General features: G+C 53.5%; 1 protein-coding gene across 1 annotated transcript; it reads right to left on the bottom strand.

Moving 5' to 3' along the window:
* Positions 1-1847: 1847 nt before the first annotated feature.
* On the bottom strand, positions 1848-3442 carry LOC135405304 (zinc finger protein with KRAB and SCAN domains 7-like). The gene is made up of 2 exons (XM_064639973.1): positions 3223-3442; positions 1848-3034 (listed from the first exon to the last, which is right to left on the bottom strand). Exons 1-2 carry the CDS (start codon positions 3392-3394, stop codon positions 1944-1946), a joined length of 1263 nt encoding a protein of 420 aa, XP_064496043.1. The 5' UTR covers positions 3395-3442; the 3' UTR covers positions 1848-1943.
* Between the last annotated feature and the right edge of the window lie 18345 nt (positions 3443-21787).

Below are 21787 nucleotides of genomic sequence, written 5' to 3'. Positions count from 1 at the left end.
TTTGACTGCCGTGCTTACAGAACATCTGATGGTGGTAAAAGCAGAACTAGGGCTGTCCAGGGCACTCATGTTCTGTGCAGTCTCTGACAGGAACTCATGATGGACTTTGCTGGCCAGAAAGGACACGTCTGCTCTTTCCTGCAGTGTCAAAGTTACCAGGGATGTGTCTTTGAGACTGAAACCTTGCTTTCATGGACTTTGAGACGTAGACCTTGAGGTTTGGTTTGTTCACAGCCTCATTCTGTCCATTCAGCTCCCTCTGTTGGAGGCAATTCAATTTCCAGGGGAGGTCACCTCAGTTTTGAAGTTGAAGCCTCAGATTTCACTCTGGAAAACTTGGTCAGTGTGTTGGTGTCTCATGCGTGGGTGTTGTATGTGTTGGATTTCAGTCTCCCACCTGAGGAACAGAAGGTTTCAATAGACCTCAAGTGGCTGAAGCCCTGGGTTTGGCCATCAGGCCTTGTCTTTCACTGCTGTGGTCTTTTAATTGAGCAACAGAGAATTGCAGCAAAAAACTGAAGAGAAAAACTTTGTAAATTTTGTTTCAGAATTGTTGCCTTGAACCTTTGGTCGAGGTTGGGAATGGTTTGTCTCCCTTGGCAGGGAGGGTCAGTACTCTTTGTCATTCTGACATGACTGCCCAGGTCCCTGATTTTATCGTGGCCAAAATACTGGGCTTGGAAACCAAAGCAGGAGCTGGTAGGTAACAGCAGCTTGAAAAATGGGCTGATGCCTAATTGATGTGACAGAAGGAATGAAAGACTCGTGACAGCTAAGAAAAAAATTGGGCTTTTCAGTGCCTACCTCAGGTTAGGATCACTGCATGTGTCTTAGTGGAGGAAGATGTTTTTGTAACTTTATTGAAACTTGTTAGTAAAATGTGCCTTAATTCCTAAGGAAACAACCACTGTGAAATCTTTAAAAACCAAATGGAGATTTCCAAAGTGTAGAAGTTGCTATTAATATTTTGGCCGTTCCTGTGGCATCTTTTTGGTGTATGAATGACTTTGAGAACAAGAACATGTTCTTAATTATAACACATTATCAGGTCTGTTTACTGCTAATTATTTTACAAGGTTGAGAGAAGAGTTTAAGATGAAAGTTGTGGGGTTACTTGCAAAGTTTTTGGTAAAACCAATGCAGTTGAACCTGGTGGGGAAATTTTCCCTTAAGTTGGTTTTGGCAGATCTCATGAGTGTCTAAGGCAGAGGCCAACCCAACTGGAAAGAGCCTTTCAAGGGTGACTAAGATGTAACTAAATTACCTTTTTGAGAGGTGGGGAAAGCTGATGTCAGGAATAAAATTTCCTTATGTTAAGCTTAGTAAAAATATAATAATATATAAATATTAAAATTATTTTAATGGTCTTATGGGGTTTTCACTGTGCTTAAGTTCGTACTTCTGAGTGTTTGATTGTCACAATAATGGACAGCTTTGTAGTGTTGTTTTTTTTTTTTTTATTTTTCATGTTTTGATACTTTGGTCAAGGCATTAAAATTAAAAATCATTCAAAATTTTAATTCATCTTCAAACACCGAAATAGATTTGAAATGAGGTTAATGAGAACAGTGGGGGAAAAAAACACCCGAGTCGAAAACCAAAACAACCCCAAAAACTGTTCATTTTCCCATTGTATTTTAAACAAGGAAGTCTGTAGAGCAGCAGAAAACAGGACACGTGGGCGGGTGTGAAAGTCAGAATGGGGCTTGTTGCACTGGTTCCAGTGCTCTTTGCTTCAGTGTAACTGGTCATTTATCGAGGAACAGGGTAGTGGTGAATTTGGCTTTCAGACTAAAATGAGGTTAAAGTTACACATATTCAAAAGAATAAATTGATGTTGCAGTGCAGATACTCAAAATCCTGAAGACCTTTTGAAACCTTTTTTGTGTGTCAGTCCTACGGCCGAAGCTCTTCCCGCAGTCGGGGCACTCACAGGGCTTCCCTTAGCAGTGGGTCCGTTGGTGTCTGGTCAAGGTAGAGCTGTCACTGAAGCTCTTCCCACACTCCCCACACTTGTAGGGCCTCTCCCTGGTGTGGATGCGCCGATGGGTGACGAGGTGAGCATTCTGCTTGAAGCCCTTCCCGCAGTCGGTGCAGCAGAAGGGCCTCTCATCCGTGTGCGTCCGCTCATGTCTGAGGAGATGTGAGCTGGTCTGAAACCTCTTCCCACATTTCCCACAAGTGTAGGGCTGTTCTCCGGTGTGGATGCGTTGGTGGGCGTGAAGATTGGAGCTGTCACTGAAGCTCTTCCCACATTCCCCACACGTGTAGGGCCGCTCCCCAGTGTGGATGTGCTGGTGGATACGGAGGTGTGAGCTGTTCCTGAAGCTCTTCCCACATTCCCCACACGTGTAGGGTAGTTCCCCAGTGTGGATGTGCTTGTGGGAGTGGAGGGTGGAGCTGTGCCTGAAACTCTTCCCACATTCCCCACACGTGTAGGGACGTTCTCCAGTGTGGATGCGCTGGTGGGTGAGGAGGTTGGAGCTGCAGTTGAAGCTCTTCCCACATTCCCCACACCTGTAGGGACGTTCCCCAGTGTGGATGCGCAGGTGGGTGCATTGACTGAACCTGTCGCTGAAGCCCTTCCCACATTCCCTACATGTGTAGGGCCATTCCCCACTGTGGATGCGCTGGTGTTGGATAAGCTTGGAGCTTTGCCTGAAGCTCTTCCCACATTCCCCACAAGGGTAGGGCCGTTCTCCAGTGTGGATGTGCTGGTGGGTGAGGAGGGTGTTGCTCCTACTAAAGCTCTTCCCACATTCCAAGCATTTGAAGGGCTTCTCTCTGCTGGGAGGCTGATCAGGGACCACCAGGTCAGAGCTCTGCCTCAAGCTCCAGCCGCCTTCCCGGCACAGGCTGGCTCTTTCCTCCTCAGAGCACCCTGGGATGGCTTTGGAGCCCCTCCTGTGGGGGGATCTCCGGCCCTTTTCCTCCCCGCTGCCTTCCTGTGCCGGGGAGCCCTTCAAAACGGCCTCTCCCACCAGGGTCTCACGGGGGGATTTGTCCTCCGGGCTCTCCCTCCTCAGCTCGGGGCCTGGGGCAGGAAGCAAGAAGGACAGGGAGGGGATTTGCCTCCGGCCCACAGGGAAGGCCAAGGACATCCCCCCAACTCCGGCCCCGGCAGGACGGCGGCGCCAGCGGGGTTGTCCTGCAGCCAGGGCCATGCTCGGCTGACAGAGCCAGCACAACACCCGCCCAAAGGGACACTGACTTCCTCCTCACCTGCCTGGGGGGCCCAAGGCATCTTCCTCTTCCTCGCAGCCTCCTCCTCCATCTGCCCAAGCTTTGGGAAGGACAAATCCTGATGGGGGGGAAACAAGGGCTGAGCGCGTTGGCTTGGGGGTTCCTCCTGCCCAAGTCCATCCCTAGAACTCACCGGGCATCCTGTGACCATAAAAACCTCCAAAACACCAAGATTCAGCCCAGAAAAACCCAAACCAATGAGATTTTGGCAAAAAACAATGAGATTCAGAAACAGTAGGAAGACCCCTGCCCCCCCAAACTGCAAAAAGTTGAGATTCAGCTAAAAAATACTCAAAAATATGAAGATGAGACCAAAAAAAATCTTCCAAAACCAAATTGGGGTGAGAGGCGACACCCTGGGAAACCAGGGCTTTGCTCCCTCGGCTCTGCAGGGGCTTCTGACGGGCTCTCAGCCTCCTTTGGGCATCCCCTGCTCTGGCGTGGGCTCCTCCCGGGCTGCAGGGGGGTCTCTGCTCCATCCTGGACTCATCCACAGCTCACAGGCCCTTCAGCTCAGGGTCACCCAGAGCTCCAGCCAGTTCCATGGAGCAGCGATCCCCTGGCCCCCCTGACAGTGCAGGTACCTCGCCAGGGCTGTTCCTCGAGGTTCTCTGGCCCCCTGCCAGCCCAGGGCTGTTTCTCCAAACCACCAAACCACGTGTGCCAAACGCCCTGGTTGGTCAGTGCCGGCTGGGGGAGCGGGCACTCGGTGAGGGGATGAGAAAACTGCACCCAGTGCTGGGCTGAAAGAGGCTTCAGCACCACTTCTGATGGCCTGGGGGCAGCATCTGGCTTCTCCCAGACAGAGAGATGGCACTTGTTCCTCTGCAGGGAGTCAAGGGCAGGAGGGTGACTCCTGCATGGATTGAATGGCAGAGGATCCCTTGGGTCCCCAGGATGGATCAGCAGTCAGGCATACAAACTGCCCTGGGGCTCAGGATGCAGCTGCCAGCACAGATTTCCCTGCAAAGTCTGCAAAAAGTCAAGCTCTGCAGAGGAGATTGTGCCCCATGGATGGGATTGCAGAGGCTCCCTCAGGTCTCCAGAATCAATCAGCAACCAGGAATAGACGGAAAAGGTTCCCTCGAAGATTTTGGGGGGAGTGTCCTGTAGGGAGGGGACAGTGTCACCCCACCAGGGCAGGGCTGGCAAGTGGGAGGCTGCTCCAGGGCTCTGCAAGAGGCCTCGTGCTCTGCTCGGCCCCAGCACTGCCTGGTACCAACACCCCCGGCTGCCCCCGGCCCTGGGCAGCTCTGCTGCCACAGGCTGTGCCCTCACCGTGGCCCTGCAATGGCCCTGCCTGTCCCTCACCCGTGGCCCTGCCCGTGGCCCTGGCCCTTGGCTCTCTCTCTGCCAGCTCAGTGTGGGGCACACGGGCTGGGGGTCCCTCCCAAGCCCCCCGGGCAGCCGGCGTTGGCTGGGGGGATGTGAGGGCTGGGCCTGCTCAGCACAGCCCCGGCCTCGTGCCCAGCGCCTCTTTCCTGACCCACACAAGAGCTTCCCGGCCCCCCAGGGCTCCCCTGCTGCTGCCTCTGCTCCTGGTCCTGCCTTTGCTGCTCCCTTGGCTGGGGCAGTGGCTGCAGGGGGGGGATGGCAGCAGCTTCAGCTCCACGGCACTTCCTGGGGGGAGCTCAGCCCGGGGGGGACGGGCAGGGACCTGATGGGGATGGACAGGGGCCCAGCAGGGACAGACAGGGCTTGCAGGAGAAGGCACAGGGACAACCTGGCCCCCCACACTGCCAGGGCTGTCTCTGCTCCTCCTTGCAGGCTCCGTGGCCAGGCACAGTTTGTGTTCCTGGGTGCCCACCATCTCAGCACTTGGAGACGCTCAAATCAGTGCCCGCAGCTCTGCAGCAAAGCCCCAGCTCACCTGGCACACAGGGGATGGACACAGAACCTTCTCGGGGATGGGCACAATTTTTCCTCTTCTCCACCACGGGGCTCTCCTTCCTCAGCAGCACCTCTGCCTTGCACTTATTCTCAGCCTCACCTCAGGGACAGCTCTGGCCTCACCTCCGTGCCACTTCTCAGCCTCACCTCAGGGCCTGGGCTCAAGGACAGGAACCTGCAGGGAGGGGACATCATGTGCAAGCTCAGGGCTGCCTGCTTGCACTGGCCTCTGGGCTTCTTTCTCCTTCTACAACCAGCCCAGAACTCAGCCTGCTTTTCTAACACCACACATTTACAGACTAACCTTGGAGATAGATATGGACAGACATCTCTATCACCCTGGGGATAGAGCCTCAAGCATGTGCTGCCATAGGAATGGGAATCAGAGAATCACAGAAGCAATCAAGTTGGAAAAGACCTCTGAGATCATCAAGTCCAACCCTGGATCCAACCCCGCCGTGCTTCCCAGACCATGGCACTGAGGCCACATCCACTCTCACCTTCAACACCTCCAGGGACGCTGACTCCGCCCCCTCCCTGCCCAGCCCATTCCAAGGCCTGATTACTCTCTCTGTAAAAAATTGCTCCCTAATATCCAACCTAAACCTCCCCTGGCACAGCTCAAGACCCAGCCCTCTTGTCCTACTGCTGCTTCCTGGCACAACAGCCCCACCCCCACCTGGCTCCAACCTCCTGGCAGGGACTTGCAGACAGTCAGGAGGTCTCCCCTGAGCCTCCTCTTCTCCAGCCTCAACACCCCCAGCTCCCTCAGCCTCTCCTCACACCATCTGTGCTCCAAAGCCCTCCTGCCTTCCAGCACATCAACACACCCCCAGCTTGGTGTCACCTGCACATTTGCTGATGAAATGCCTGGTTCTGCAAGAGCTGGAAACACTCTGTCGTGGTTTGGACCTTGTTTTCCCCAGAGGCTGAAAAGTGGTAGACCCCAAGGGGTGGAAACCCTTGGAAGTTTTGAAGTTCTATCCAATGAGCGCTCCTGCAGAAATGTCAACATCTCACAAACCAGACCGGAAGAGAAGAGTTGTAGTTTTGGGGTTGTAGGAGAGGTGGCCATGTTGTGAGCCACGAGGTAGGGGCTCTGTGCCCCTTGGGGCCTCTGGCCCCCTCCCAGCCCCGGCTGGGGGGCTGCAGGGACCTGGAACAGCATTAAGCTGGGCTAGGTGCCTGTAGTTATGCCGGGAGATGCTTTTCTCCATGGGCACAGAGCAGCAGCCGGGACTGACCAGAGAAACGGTGGCAGAGAGCCAGAGATAAGACCAAGAAGCAACAGAAACATGCAGCACCAGAGAAAGGACTCCTGGAAGTCAGAGCCGGGAGAAAGGAGAGCCAGCAGCTGAGAGACAGAGTTTGGGGTAAGACTGATACCAGATCCCCCAAAACTCCCTTGGAGACCCTCTTGGAGAAGAGGGACATGGACTCCTATTTTAGAGGAGCCTTGGAGTATGCAGCACTGGAGAGAGAGAGGAGCTGAGAAGCTCAGAGCGTCCCGGGAGCTGGACCGGGACAGCCAGATGGAATGTAGGGGGGAGTTGACCTTGGCTCCCCCCCCCTTGCACTGCTGCCACGTTGGCAGCCTGAGAGACAGGGCACAAAGGCCCTGCAAGCAAGGAGCTGAGTCTCCTGGAGATACCAGACAGTCACGAAGACCCCCCTGTGTCTTCGTGATATGACGTGGTGATACGACCTTGTCTGGGGTTACGAAGTCCACGGAAGACCCCTCGGTTGAGGCGATGGGGCTGAGGGAATTTGATATCTCCCTCGTTGAGTGCTGGCAGAAAGCCAGCTATCAGCTGCTGCATGTGGAGAAGACAGACAGACTGCTGCCTCAGAAGATGCTGCTGCATAAAGACTGGAAGGGATCTGTCCTTCTTTCCCTCCTGGACTTTTATTTGGAGGGGAGAAGAGATCTGGTCCATTGTAAATACTATATGTCATGGTAGAGATAGTTGTGATCATGTGTATAATGTGATATGGTATTTATTTGTACAGTCATTGTAATATATTCCCTTTCCCCCACTCTGAGTCTGGTGTGTTTTGTCTGGAAAAGCCCATCTCACATTAGGTTGAGATGTGGGAGGGGGGATGGAGCTAGGGAATTGGATTTTGGGGCTATCTCAAACCATGACACACTCAAGGGGCAGCAGGACCAAATCAGGGGCCTGAAGGGGGCTTTTCGTTCTGGGAGGGTCCTGGGGGAGCTGGGGAGGGGCTTTGTGGATTGGGGGTACAAACCAGTACAGACCAGTGCAGACCAGTACAGACCAGTACCTCCTCACTGCTCCCCAGATCTCTCCTGGAGCTGGGCCACCTTGTCGTGGGAAACCTGAGCCCCCCCAGTGCCCTCCCAGTACAGCCCAGTGCCCTCAATACAGCCCACTGTGTTCCTGTCCCAGGGTGCCGGGTGATCCCTCTTTGGGGAGGGGTTGGAATGGATTTGAGGGTGGTGCTGGGGGAGATTTGAAGGGATCTGGGGGTTTGGATGGGGATTTGGGGGGCGTTGGGGTGCTTTGGGTGTATTTGGGGGAGTTAAAAAGTGTTTTTGTGGCATTGGGGCATCAAAGGGATCTGTGAGGGGAGGGGATTAAAGGGAAAATGGAGGTTAGGAGACATTTGGGAGGGGTTAATGAGGCCTGGGGTGGAGAGGAGGGGCTGCACCAAGAGCAGGTGAGTCCTGAGACCCCCCCCTGGTGTCCCCAAGACCCTCTTGGTGTCCCCAGTTCCCGCCTTGATACCTCGAGACCCCCCTGGTGTCTCCAATGTTCCCAGGGCCTCCCCAGCCCCAACTCCCCCCTTGACACCCCCAATTCCACTGTCCCCAAACTTAACCCCACTGTCCCCAAACCCCATCCCTGATGTCCCCAACCCTCCATCTCACCCCACGAGCCCCCCTGGACCCCCTGACCACAAAAACACCCCCACACACATTCACAGAAAGGCTAAGGGCATCTGGGGACATGTTGGGGACAACTGGAGGGCTTTGTGGGGCACTGGGGGATTACTGGGGGATACTGAGACACACTGGGGGGAACCAGGGAGCACTGGGAGGGACTGGGGAGTTATGGGGGATTACCAGGACACAGCGGGGGATACTGGCAGGTTACAGGGACATACTGGGGGTTACTGGATGCTCACTGGAGGATCACTGGGTCATCCTGGAGGGCAGTGGGAGGTCACTGGGACACACTGGGTGGTCACTGAGGGGGTTACTGGGCCGTACTGAGGGTCACTGGGCTATACTGGGGGCACTGGGATCCCCTTCGTCAGTTCTGCTCCCCCAGGACTTTTGGGGGCACCCCCAGGACCCCTCCCCTGGGGTCTGCGAGATCCCCTGAACCCCACTGCTGGGCTTTAGTGGACACATGGGCCCCCCTTCCTTTGGGGTCTCTGTGTGCTGAGTTTTGGGGGTCTCTGGGGTTCGAGGGGGGAATTGGGATCCCCTTTCCTTGGGGTTGGTTTGCTGGGCTGGCAGAGGTGCTGTAGTGGGATGGGAAATGGCCTTATAAGAGTTTTAGTTGGCCGTGGCCAGACAGGACTGACACGGAGACCCCCCAAAATCCAGGCAAAAGCCCTGAAACCCCCTCAGAAATCCACCTCTGGACCCATCCAAACCTCCTTAAAGACCCCACAAATCCCCTCAGAGACCTCATCCCTCCCCAGGACCCCCTAAACCCTCTCAGTGACCTGCAAAACCCACCTGGGACCCCCCAGGCCCTTTCAGGGACCCCAAAAACACCCTCAGGGATCATCAAAACTGTCTGGGACTTCCGAAATCCCACTTGAAACCCACAAAACTGCTTCAAAGATCCCTCCGAAAGGCCCCCCCAGGACCTCCCAATTCCTTTGGAGACTCCAAAACTCCCTCAGGGATTCCCAAACCCATTCAGGGACCGTCAACCTCCCCCCTTAAGTTCCCTCAGGTCACTAAACTCCTTCAGAGACCCTCCAAAACCTCCTCAGGGACCCCCCAGGGACCCCAAAACCACAGAATAGCAGAAGAGCTTTCTGTAAAGGAAGAGAGCAGAAAATCTGAGAAGGAGGAGACCAAGGAAAAACTGAAGCAAAGCAATCAAATCATCCTGGCCCTTGCAGTTTTTCCTTCACCTTTTTCTCTCTTTTCCTTTTTTCAGGGTTCTTTTTTTGGTTGGGTGGTTTTGAATTTTTTTTCCGAGAGACTTTCTCAGCAATCGAATCACCCTTCCGGGTTCTTGGGAGGCCTCCGGGCCCCGCGGCCCCCGAGAGGGTCCTCCGAACCTCCGAACCCTCCGCGCTAAACCCTCCCGAGCCCTCCAGCCTTTCCCCCCACAGCCGCGCTCCCCGCAGCCCCCGAGGGGATCCCCAGACCCCGCTCTCCCGCACCCCCCGCCGGCACTCAGAGCTCACCGACCGACCCGCCGCCATCACCGATTCCCGGCAGCCAACGCGGCAGGGGCGGGGGCGGGGCTGCGGGGGCGTGGCCGCGCGCTGATTGGCTGCCGCGGCGTTCTCTGAACGCGGTGCGCGCGCAGCCGGGACTCGGTGATGGCGGCGGGGCCTGCGGTTCGCTCTGAGTGCTGTGAGTCCCCCCGGGGGGGCTCGGGAGGGTTTAGCGGGGGGGTTCGGGGATAACCGAGGAGGTTTTGAGGGGTCCCTGAGGGAGTTCGGTGTCCTGAGGGGACTCAGGGGGTGGTTGAAGGTTCCTGAAGGGGTTTGGGGGTCTCTGAGGGGGTTTTGGTTTCTGAGGAGATTTGGGGGGTGCCAGGTGGGGTTTGGGGGTCTCTGAGGAGGTTTGGGGGTCCTGGCGGGACCTTTTAGGCAGTTTGGGGGTCTCTAGGGGGTTTACGGGGTGTTAGATGGTTTTGAGGGTCTCTGAGGGGGATTAGGGGGGTCCCTAAAGGGGACTCGGGGGGTTCCGGGTGGGTTTTGCGGGTCACTGAGAGGGTTTAGAGGGTGCTGGGGAGGGATGAGGTCTCTGAAGGCATTTGAGGGGACCTTGAGAAGGTTTTGATGTGTCGAGGGGGGGCTTTCAGGGGTTTTGAGGGCATTTTGGGGGGTCCTCTAAAGCCCAGCAGTGGGTCCAGGGGGTCCCCCAGCCCCAAAAAGAAGAGGTCCTAGGGATGACCCACAAAATCCGGGGGGGGGAATGTACCACATCTGGGTAAGGGGATCCCTAGACCCCAGTATATCCCAGTGACTTTCCAGTGACCCCTTCAGTGACCAGCCAGTGTGTCCCAGTGACCTCCCACTGCCCCCCAGGATGGCCCAGTGATCCTGCAGTGAGCACCCAGTAACCCCCAGTATGGCCCAGTAACCTGCCAGTGTCTCCCCGTGTGTCCTGGTAATTTCCCAGTAACCTCCCAGTCCCTCCCAGTGCACCCTGGTTCCCCCCAGTGTGTCCCAGTATCCCCCAGTAATCCCCCAGTGCCCCACAAAGCCCCCCGACTGTCCCCAATGTGTCACCAGATGCCCTTGGCCTTTCTGTGAGTGTGTGGGGGGGTGTTTTTGTGGTCAGAGGGTCCAGGGGGGGCTCCTGGGGTGAGATGGAGGGTTGGGGACATCAGGGATGGGTTTGAGGACAGTGGGGAGGGGTTTGGGGACAGTGGAATTGGGGGTGCCTAGGGGGGAATTAGGGCTCTGGGAAGTCCCTGGGGACATTGGAGACACCAGGGGGGCCTCGGGGTGTGAAGGGAGGAACTGGGGACACCAAGAGGGTCCTGGGGACACCAGGGGGGGTCTCAGGACTCACCTGCTCTTGGTGCAGCCCCTCCTCTGCCTGCCCAGGCCTCATTAACCTCCCCCAAATGTCTCCTAGCCTACATTTACCCTTTAATCCCCTCCCCCCATAGGTACCTCTGACCCCCCAATGTCCCCAAGACCTCTTTTAACTTCCCTAAAGGCACTCAAAACCCCCAAATCCCCATCTAAACTCCTCAGATCCCCCCAAATCTCCCACAGCCCCCCCTCAAATCCGTTCCAACCTCCCCAAAGAAGGATCACCCAGCACCCTGGGACAGGAACACAGTGGGCTGTACTGGGGGCACTGGGCTGTACTGGGAGGGCACTGGGGGGGCCTCAGGTGTCTCAGGACAACGTGGCCCAGCTCCAGGAGAGATCTGGGAAGCAGTGAGGAGGTACTGGTCTGTGCTGGTCTGTCCTGGTCTGTCCTGGTCTGTCCCCCCAATCCCCAAAGCCCCTCCCCAGCTCCCCCAAGACACTCCCACACCACAAAGCCCCCCTGGCCCCCTTCAGGCCCCTGACTTGGTCCTGCTGCCCCTTGAGCATCTGCAGCTCCTGCAGAACCAGGCATTTCTTTGCTCCCCACAGGGTCTTTCCCACACCCAGAATGGAATCTGGAGGCAGCAGGATGTGCACAGGGCTCCCATTTCCTACAGTGCAAAGGGGCTGCAGGGAATGATTCCCCTGCTCTTGCAAATCTGCCAAAACCTGCAGGGCACAGAAGGGGGAGCTTCAGGAATTTGCTGGCCTTGGGAGTGGAGCTCACAGGGTATTGAGGGGAACATATCCCTCAAATACAATCTCTCTGCATACACAATATCTGTCTGGACAGACAGATAAAGCAATAATCAGATATATTCTGTATCATATATATGGCACATATTCTATAGAATCCATCCTTAGGTGTTGTATGATAGATCTATAAGATATTACAAACAATAAGCAGTAATAAGGCAAGTGTCCTCCTTAGGGACACACACTTCAGAAGGGAACTTGCACTTGACCCCCTCCCATCTTCAGCTTCGAGCCACCTGGTGCCACAGAGGGGGACAGAGCTCCTGTGGAACATTCTATTCCACTGACACAGAGCAAGGAATAAACCCAAACTAGTGCCTGGGTTTGTCCCCTGGGGGTCTCTGCAGCAGCAAGCACAGCCCCACACTGACTGCTCTGGGCTGTGCAGGCATTTGTGGTTCTGCCTGTCTCACACACACACAAAAGTCTGGTTAGTGCTGCCCTCAGGAAAACCCCGCAACCTTCAATTCATGCCCCATCATGTAGTCATGAAAGAAGTTGTCAGTGAATTTGCCAGAAAGCATGAAAAATAGAAGTGCACACAGTTATACACAAATACAGGTAATTACTGTTCTGACCACACATTCCAGATTAATTTGGTGCAGTGATAATAAAAATCATAAACCCACGTAATGTTGTGCAAGAGAACACAGATTGACCAAGTGAAGCCAGACATTAATAGAAATAAATTTGAGAAGATCAGCAGTGCAGTGTTTTACTCCTGCTAACACTTGTGGACAGTCTGACTCTGACTTCATGTACAGGATGGACGTACCTGTGCCCCTGGGGCTGCCAGTGCCATGGTGGGCAGCAGGAACCACAGAGGATGGTGCCAGTGAGGCAAAGAGCCACAGCCACAGATTGGCTTCTGTATCTGGGCCAGCAGAATGGATTCTGTCATTCCATTTGCATGGCCCATTGCAGCTCAACAATTTCAGTGTCTGACTGCCCAGGATTCTCTCACACTAAACTTCACACTCGTAGGCAAAAAGTTGCTTTTAATCCTTGCAAATATGGAAACTGCACACCCAGAATATTGGCACAACAGAGGAATCCAGTTGTCAGAAATGATGGCAGAGGAGGCGTGGAAGGAGGAAGCATTTGCACACCAAAGCACAGGGGTAATGATGCAGGCCTGAAGTCCAGTGATTTCATATTTATTCTCTACACTGAAACTAGGAAGAAAAAAATTGAGTTTTAAGTGAGACTACATTAATTCAGCTTTTGATTAATATATAGCAACTCAATCAAATCAAGTGCTCATGAAATGTCCTCACTCTCCTAATCCTCCCACTTAAACATTTTTTTTTTTTTGGCTGAATCTTCATATTTTGGAGTATGTTTTGGCTGAATCTTAACTTTTTGCGGTTTGGGGAGGGGTTCATCTCACTATTTCTGAGGGTTTTTTTGCCGGAATGTCGATGGTTTGGGTTTTTCTGTGCTAAATCTTGGTGTTTTGGAGGTTTTTATGGACACAGGATGCCCGGTGAGTTCTAGAGATGGACTTGGGCAGGAAGAATCCCCAAGCCAACACGCTCAGCCCTTGTTTTCTCTCCCATCAGGATTTTTCCTTCCCAAAGCTTGGGCAGATGGAGGAGGAGGCTGCGAGGAAGAGGAAGATGCCTTGGGCCCCCCAGGCAGGTGAGGAGGAAGTCAGTGTCCCTTTGGGCTGCTCTTGTGCTGGCTCTGGCAGCCTGTGGTGGTTTGAAAAACAGGAATTTCAAAAAGCTAATTTTAGAATTTTTTCCTACAAATTTATCTGATGTGAGAGAGAGGAATTTTTCAGACACACACACAGCTTAGTATAGGGGGAGGGGTATATATATTACAGTTTATTATTTACATATATACATATATATATATACACGTGGCAATTTAACTATCTCTTCTATGTTGAAACAATATATATACATAGATCGTCTCTTCTTTCCTTCAAAAAAGAGTCCAGAAGGAAAGGAGAAGAAATCCTCTTGCACTTTCAGGCCACAGCTCTTCCAAATTAATTTTCTGCGGCACTGGTAAATGTCTCTTATTTTTAAGGCAGCAGTTTTGATTTGTCACAGCTAGGATTCTTCTTTCTTCTGCAGCACGAAATACTAGGGATTAAAGTCTTTATCCCCTGCTCTTGTTAAGTGGAGGTTCTGGCCCCTGGAGGTTCTGACCCCCGGGGAATGAGTTCTCGGAGATTTCCACCTCTCCTCCCCGGGGAATAAGAGTTCTAAGGTTTTTAGTTTAGTTCAAGTTCTTACCCTAGAACTGAGTCCAACTGACTCTCTTTCTCTCCATCTGCTATGTTCTTGGATTCACTGGTTTGGCTGTTGCTGCAGGGTCCAGCCAACTTCTCACCACTTCTCCCCCTCCACGGTGGGAAAAGGTGGTGAGGTCAGCTGGAGAAATCCTGGGGAGTTTAACTCCTGCAGTCCTGGCTGGGCCAGGACAGCGGGGCCCAGGGACTCCCCCAAACCCATGGGAGGAGACTCCCCTCGGCCCTTCCATGACTGTGTGCTGCAGCCACCTTTCCAAAGGTCAGGGCTCTTCAGCTTGGCCCTCTCCAGCCACCCCTCGACTCGCGCTGGCTCCGCTCCAGCGCCGCGTCTGCGCCGATTGCAGCCCTCTGGCACCATCGGGCACCTCTGCCGTGTTCCTCCCCTGCAACTGTGAGGGGGGGAAGAAAATGCAACCCAGGGGGTCTTCCTGATCTTTCGGGGTCCCCCTCGGTCACTGGCTTCAGGGGGGCTCCACTCAGTGGCCGTGCTGCTCCTGGTCCCCCCGGCCAGGAGCTGAGGGCAAAGGCCCCCCGGCCCGCACCACACGAGTCCCGTTCAAAGCATGGCTGCCTCTCCTTCCAGCTAGTCAGTTAAATATAACCCCTTCTCTTCCGTTTCTGTGAGCAGGTAATTTCTGCAAGGGCGCACAAAGTTTTTAATTGGTCCAGTATCAAAAACACCACCCCTGGGCAGACTATCACAAGCCCCAGGGGGAAAGGTTTTTTTTCAAACCACCACAATTTCCACCCCTAGCCCTTGCGAAATTACATACTTACAATGACTTCAAATTCTACAACTAACATACAGTCCTCAATAAACAAAATATAATGAAAATTTTTCTACTACAATTCAATACAACATTATTACTAACTTAACTCTATCTTAAGTATTTATATCACAACTATAGTTTTGTTTTCTATAATGGTTTAGTCTGTTGTGTCTGAAAACTTTCTTAGTTGTTTTAAAAAAGAGTTTCATAATTTCTGCTTGCATGATCTAGGCATGCATGATCTAGCAAGATCCCTGGCTGCAGAACAGCCCCCCTGCTGGGGCTGGAGTTGGGGGGATGTCCTTGGCCTTCCCTGTGGGCCGGAGGCAAATCCCCTGCCTGTCCTTCTTGCTTCCTGCCCCAGGCCCCGAGCTGAGGATGGAGAGCCCGGAGGACAAATCCCCCCGTGAGACCCTGGTGGGAGAGGCAGTTTTGAAGGGCTCCCGGCGCAGGAAGGCAGCGGGGAGGAAAAGGGCCGGAGATCCCCCCGCAGGAGGGGCTGCAAAGCCAGCCCAGGGTGCTCTGAGGAGGAAAGACCCAACCTGTGCCAGGAAGGCAGCCGGAGCTTGAGCGAGAGCTCGGACCTGGTGGTCCCTGAGCAGCCTCCCAGCAGAGAGAAACCCTTCAGGTGCTTGGAATGTGGGAAGAACTTCAGTCACAGCTCTGACCTGACCCGACACCAGCACATCCACACTGGGGAACGGCCCTACATGTGTAGGGAATGTGGGAAGAGCTTCAGTCAGAGTTCCGACCTGATCCGACACCTGCACATCCACACTGGGGCACGGTCGTACTCATGTGGGGAATGTGAGAAGAGCTTCAGGGACAGCTCCAGCTTGATCCGACACCAAATGATCCACACTGGAGAATGGTCCTACACATGTGGCAAATGTGGGAAGAGCTTCAGGGACAGCTCCAACCTGATCCGACACCAGCGCATCCACACCGGGGAACGGCCCTACACGTGTAGGGAATGTGGGAAGAGCTTCAGGTACAGCTCCCACCTGATCCGACACCAGCTCATCCACACTGGGGAATGGCCCTACACCAGGGAACGGCCCTACACGTGTGGGGAATGTGGGAAGAGGTTTCAGACCAGCTCCAATCTCTTCCAGCACCAGCGGACGCACACGGATGAGAGGCCCTTCCGCTGCACCATCTGTGGGAAGGGCTTCAACCGGAACTCCAACCTCGTCACCCACCGGCGCATCCACACTGGTGAGAGGCCCTTCAAGTGTGGGGAGTGTGGGAAGAGCTTCAACAAGAGCTCTGGGTTGACCAGACACCAGAGGGCCCACCAGTAAGGGAAGCCCTGCCAGTGCCCTGGCTGCAGGAAGAGCTTTGGCTGCTCCTTCTCAAATGAAGCCCCTGTTGATGAGGCAACCCCTGGAGTCCAGTGACTGTCAGTCCATCCCTTTCAACCACAAAGGGCCAGTCCCCTTTCCCAGGGGCAGCTTCTTCCAACAGAACCCTTCTGGGTGGGGTGTGTGCAGATTCCTGCCTTGGGTGGGGGTGCCCCCGAGGTCACTGCTGGAGGTTGAGAGCAGAGATCTCCCCACCAGCATTGGTCTGGGGGGGTTCCATACAACTCTTGTTAAGAATTCTTGCTTTTGTGCCAGCTTGAGTAGAATTGCTTCAATTGCTTTAGTGTAGAGCTTCAAGGTGCTTTAGTGTAGAGCCCTGTCCTATCTTATCCTGTACTCCTGGTAGTTTAAGTGTCTCTATTGCGCAGTAATTAATTCTGCTGAAGATCTTCTGTCTGATCATTTGTATCTCTAAATAATTCATTTTTATCAATAGATCTTTTTTGCCATCATTAAAATCACGGAGGACCAAAGATTCAGTCACATTTCTGTAATTCCTCTAAAGTGGTGGCATAATCCAAGGCTGATTGGATCCAGCAGCCCTCAGTACACCACAGTAAGTTGGGAGCTCATGGGGCCAACCCCCTGGTGCTCAAAGACTCCCATGGGACCATCAGACTTGCCAGACCATCCCCCCTGTTTTACACCCTTCTCACTGTTCCTCCCACTTTCCCACTGTCCCCTCAATCCCCAATTTCTGCCGTGAACATTTTTGGGGCCCAACCCCCACTTTTTGCCCTCTCTCCTGTGGGCACTGAAGGAGAAAATGAGGCTGCACACACAGAGTTCCATTCCAGGACTTGTCCGCCCATCTTTCCGGCATCCCCCTTTCATTGGGGTTCCTTTGGAAACAGCACCTGGGGTTCTGGCCGGCAGGAGTTCCGGAACACACGCAGACAGTCAGTATGATCAGGTGATGTTCAATTTATTATTTAAAGGAGTTAACTTTTATACAGTTTAGTTTTTTCCAGGTATGTACTTACAACAAGGTGGTTGGATAGCTCAGTCTGTGCACGCGTACCACGCCTTCGGTTCATTGGTTCTGGTGCTCTGTCCATGCAGCCTGACATCATAGGGCCACCCAAAGTCCCTCCTGTTGATCCGCCCTTAGGGACTTTCCGAGATCTTGCAGGTGTTCCTTTATCTCCAGTTTTCCCAAAACTTTCAGCTATAAACACAGGATTTTCTCATACCTACGACTATAAACACATAGCTAACAATTATAAACATTGCATAGTTTCACAGAGTTTGTAAGTATAAACACAGAGCTTTCACACAGTTTGCAACCTCCAAAGTCGTGTCAAGCAGGGCCTAGTGCTTCTTAAAAACCATCATTCATTCACATTGAAATGGTCAGTTACCATGGAAACCATCATACAGTCATGTTGCTACGTTCAGTTACCATGGCAACCGTCATACATTCCCATTGCTATGTTCAGTTACCATGGCAACTGTCATACAGTCCTGTTGCAATGGTCAGTTACCATGGCAACCATCATACATCCCCGTTGCCATGGTCAGTTACCATGGCAACCATCATACAGACCCATTCCTACAGTCAGTTACCATGGCAACCATCATACAGTCACATTGCTACAGTCAGTTACCATGGCAACCATCATACTTTTCCATTGCTACAGTCAGTTACCATGGTAGCCATCATACTTCCCACTGCTCTGATCAGTTACCATGGCAACCATCATACATTCTCATTGCCATGGTCAGTTACTATGGCAACCACCACACATTCCCATTGCTATTGTCAGTTACCATGGAAACCATCATAGAGTCATGTTGCTACGGTCAGTTACCATGGTAACCATCATACTTTCCACTGCTACGGTCAGTTACCATGGCAACCATCATACATTCCGATTGCTATGTTCAGTTACCATGGCAACCATCCTACATTCCCATTGCTACAGTCAGTTACCATGGCAAACATCGTAAATTCTTATTGCTGCAGTCAGTTACCATGGCAGCAATCATACATTCCCATTGCTAGTGTCAGTTACCATGGCAACCATCATACATTCACGTTGCTACAATGTTACCATAGCAACCATCATACATTCCCATTGCTACTGTCAGTTACCATGGCAACCATCACACATTCCCATTGCTGCGGTCAGTCACCACAGTGTCCTGGTTAGAGAGCAGGAGGGGCACTTTAGCTCTTTGTGGGTGTGACCAAGTTATTTATCCTGTACCATCCATGCCATCCCTAGGGCTGTGCTTTCAGCAGGAAAAGCCGGGGCTCTGCACCGGAACTGCTCCATCCTGCCCCGCTCTCTGCAGGGCAGGGACTGTCAGCATCACTCCTGCACTCCCCATCCCCGATGCTGCCCCGTCATGTTTGCCCTGGATTGGGACGATGGACCTTTGGTGCTGAAAGGGGAAACCACGCTGGGCCGTGGTGCTGAAACAAAGCCCTGAGCAGGACGAGGTGGTTGGGGGGCAGCCTCAGCCCCCTCAGCCGTCAGGTTGGGAGGAGAAGAGAGGAGCCAGCGCGGGACTGAGCCCAGGGAGCAGCTGCGCCACACGGCCGGGACGACCCAGCTCCCGGGGCTTGGCTTGTCCTTGGTTCTCCTTGTTGTTGGGCTGAGGGGTTGGACATGTTACCCTTGGGAGCTCCCCCACTGCATTGCCTTTGTTCGGGGGCACCGCGTGGACACGTCGCTCGGAGAGCACCCGGCATCTTGTCTGTGTACCCGGTGGTGACCCCCTTTTGGGGGTGAAGCACCTTCTCTTTCTGTATACTTTTGCTGGTGACATTGCTGTTCTGACTGTGTCTTATTCCATTGCTCTGTGTTTTTAGTGAATTGTTATCTCCACCCAGAGTCTCTCAGTTTTTGTCCCTCCCTCACCGGAAGGGCCGTGGGAAGGGGAGTGACTTATTGTCGTGGTTTGGACCTTGTTTTTCCCCCAGAGGCTAAGGAAAGTGGTAGACCCCAAGGGGTGGAAACCCCTGAAGTTTTGAAGTTCTGCCCAATGGGCGCTCCTGCAGAAATGTAAACATATCACAACCAGACCGGAAGAGAAGAGTTGTAGTTTTGGATTGTTGAGGAGAGGTGGCCATGTTGTGAGCCACGAGGAAGGGGCTCTGTGCCCCTTGGGCCCTCTGGCCCCCTCCCAGCCCCTGGCTGGGGGGCTGCAGGGACCTGGAACAGCATAAAGCTGGGCTAGGTGCCTGTAGTTATGCCGGGAGATGCTTTTCTCCATGGGCACAGAACAGCAGCCGGGACTGACCAGAGAAACGGTGGCAGAGAGCCAGAAGATAAGACCTGAACTGAAGGAGCGGCAGAAACAACATGCAGCACCAGAGAAAAGACTCCTGGAAAGGGAGAGAGAGATAGAACCAGCAGCTGAGAGACAAAGTTTGGGGTAAGGCTGTACCAGACCCCCCAAACCTCCTCTGAGACCTCCTGGAAGGAGGAAGATGATGGACTCTTACTTGGAAGAGCCTTGGAGTGCTACAGCACTTACAGAGAGGAGCTGAGAAGCTCAAAGGCGTCCTGAAGCTGGACCAGGACAGCCAAAGGAATGTGGAGGAGGGCTTCGCCCCCCCACTGCCTGGAGACAGAGCACGGAGCTCTGCAAAGGGGAATTTGAATCCCCTGAGGAAGGGACTTTCACGAAGATGCCCCTGCATTTCGTGATATGCCTGTGGTGATGCGAGTCTTGTCCCTGCTGGCAGTCCACAGGTGAGGCCTTCGCTCGGACCGAAGGAGAGCCGAGGGGCTTGGAGACCCCCTTGTGTATGTTGAACAGAGATCCAGCTACAACAACCCAGTTACTGCTGCAGGGAGGACAGAAGAGGAGCTGCTGCTTAAGGACTGGAAGGGATCTGTTCTTCTTTCCCTCCTGGACTTTTATTTGGAGGGGAGAAGAGATCTGATCCACTGTAAATACTATATGTCATGGTAGAGATAGTTATAATCGTGTGTATAATGTGATATGGTATTTATTTGTACAGTCATTGTAATATATTCCCTTTCCCCCACTTTGAGTCTGGTGTGTTTTGTCTGGAAAAGCCCATCTCACATTAGGTTCAGATGCGGGAGGGGGGTGGAGCTAGGGAATTGGATTTTGGGACTATCTCAAACCATGACAAGGTTCTCACTGGTGAAATGGGACATTTAATGAAATGGATTTATTTTCCACAAATACAAGGCATATGTATCTATATACACAGATTATAAAAATCACAAGCCACTTCACAAATAGCCTTGTAGAGAGCAATGAGGTCCCCCCTGAGCCTCCCCTTTCTCCAGACTCAACAAGCCCAGTTCCCTCAGCCGTCCCTCAGCAGACATGTTTTCCAGAGCCTTCCCCAGCTCCGTTCCCTTCTCTGGACATGCTCCAGCCCCTCAAGGGCCTTTTGGCACTGAGGGGCCAGAACTGGACACAGCACTCCAGGTGGGGCCTCCCCAGTGCCCAGCACAGAGGGGCAATCAGTTCTCTGCTCCTGCTGGCCACACTCTTCTCCACAAAGGCCACGATGCCCTTGGCCTTCTTGCCCCCCTGGGCACACTCTGCCTCATGTCCAGTCACTGTCAAGCAGCACCCCCAAGTCCCTTCCTGCTGAGCAGCTCTCCAGCCCCTCTGCCCCCAGCCTGGAGCGTTCCAGGGGGTTGTTGGGAGCCAAGGGCAGGCCCTGACACTTGGCCTTATTGATCCAGCCTGTCCAGATCCCTCTGCAGAGCCTTCCTGCCCTCCAGCACATCCACACTCACACCCAGATCAGTCAGTCTCCCAAACAGGACAAACTCTGACCACCAGCAGTCCAGGGTGTCAGTTCTGCTGCCCCCTCCTTCCTCCACCCAGAATGGAAAACTCCATCATTTTGGGGTCTCTGTGCCCATCAGCTCCGACCACCACATCCTCCACCAGTCACAGAATCATGGAATGGTTTGGGTTGGAAGGGACCTTAAAGAGCATCTCAGTCCAACCCCCTGCCATGGGCAGGGACACCTTCCACTAGACTCAGAGCTCAGAGCCCCATCCAACCTGGCCTTGAACACTTCCAGGGATGGGGCAGCCAGAACTTCTCTGAGCAACCTGTGCCAGGATCTCACTACCATCACAGTCCAGAAATTCTTCCTAATATCCCATCTAACCCTTCCCTCTCTCAGTGTGAAGCCATTCCCCTTGGCCTGTCACTCCAGGCCCTTGTCCAAAGTCTCTCTCCATCTTTCTTGTTGGCCCCTTCAGGCACTGGAAGGCCATAATTAGGTCACCCCAAACCCTTCTTTTCTCCAGCCTCAACAATCCCAATTCTCTCAGCCTTTCCTCACAGCAGAGCTGCTCCATCCCTCTGATCCTCTTGTTGCTCCCCTCTGGACTCGCTCCAACAGGTCCATGTCCTTCCTGTGCTGGACGCCAGAGCTGGAGGCAGCTCTGCAGGAGTGACAACATTACAGCCCTGTGTGTTCCAGCAAGGACACTGTGGAACCTCCTGGAGTAAAGGGGCCATTGTGACACTGCAGGGCCTTCTGGAGCCAAAGGAACCCTGGGACACTGTGGAATCTCATGGAATCAAGGGAGCATTGTGACAATGTGAAAACTCATGGAATTAAGAGGCCATTGTGATACTGCAAGGCCTCATGGACTCAAAGTAACCCTGGGAGACTGTGGAACCTCATGGAAACAAGGATTCATTGTGCCATGAAGGGCCTCATGAAACCAAGGGAGCCCTGAGGCATTTCAGGACCTCATAGAATCAA

Source organism: Pseudopipra pipra, chromosome W (assembly GCF_036250125.1).
Source record: "Pseudopipra pipra isolate bDixPip1 chromosome W, bDixPip1.hap1, whole genome shotgun sequence".
NCBI lineage: Eukaryota > Metazoa > Chordata > Aves > Passeriformes > Pipridae > Pseudopipra > Pseudopipra pipra.
The sequence above is the reverse complement of the archived record's forward strand: the minus strand, read 5'-3'. Positions and strand labels throughout refer to the sequence as shown.

Bases quoted from the DNA above. Each gene is read 5' to 3' on its own strand.
- LOC135405304 (XM_064639973.1), bottom strand. From the start codon at position 3,394: ATGGTCACAGGATGCCCGGTGAGTTCTAGGGATGGACTTGGGCAGGAG. The intron at 3,035-3,222 runs GTGAGGAGGAAG...TTCCTGCCCCAG, and splicing joins GCCTTGGGCCCCCCAGGCAG to GCCCCGAGCTGAGGAGGGAG.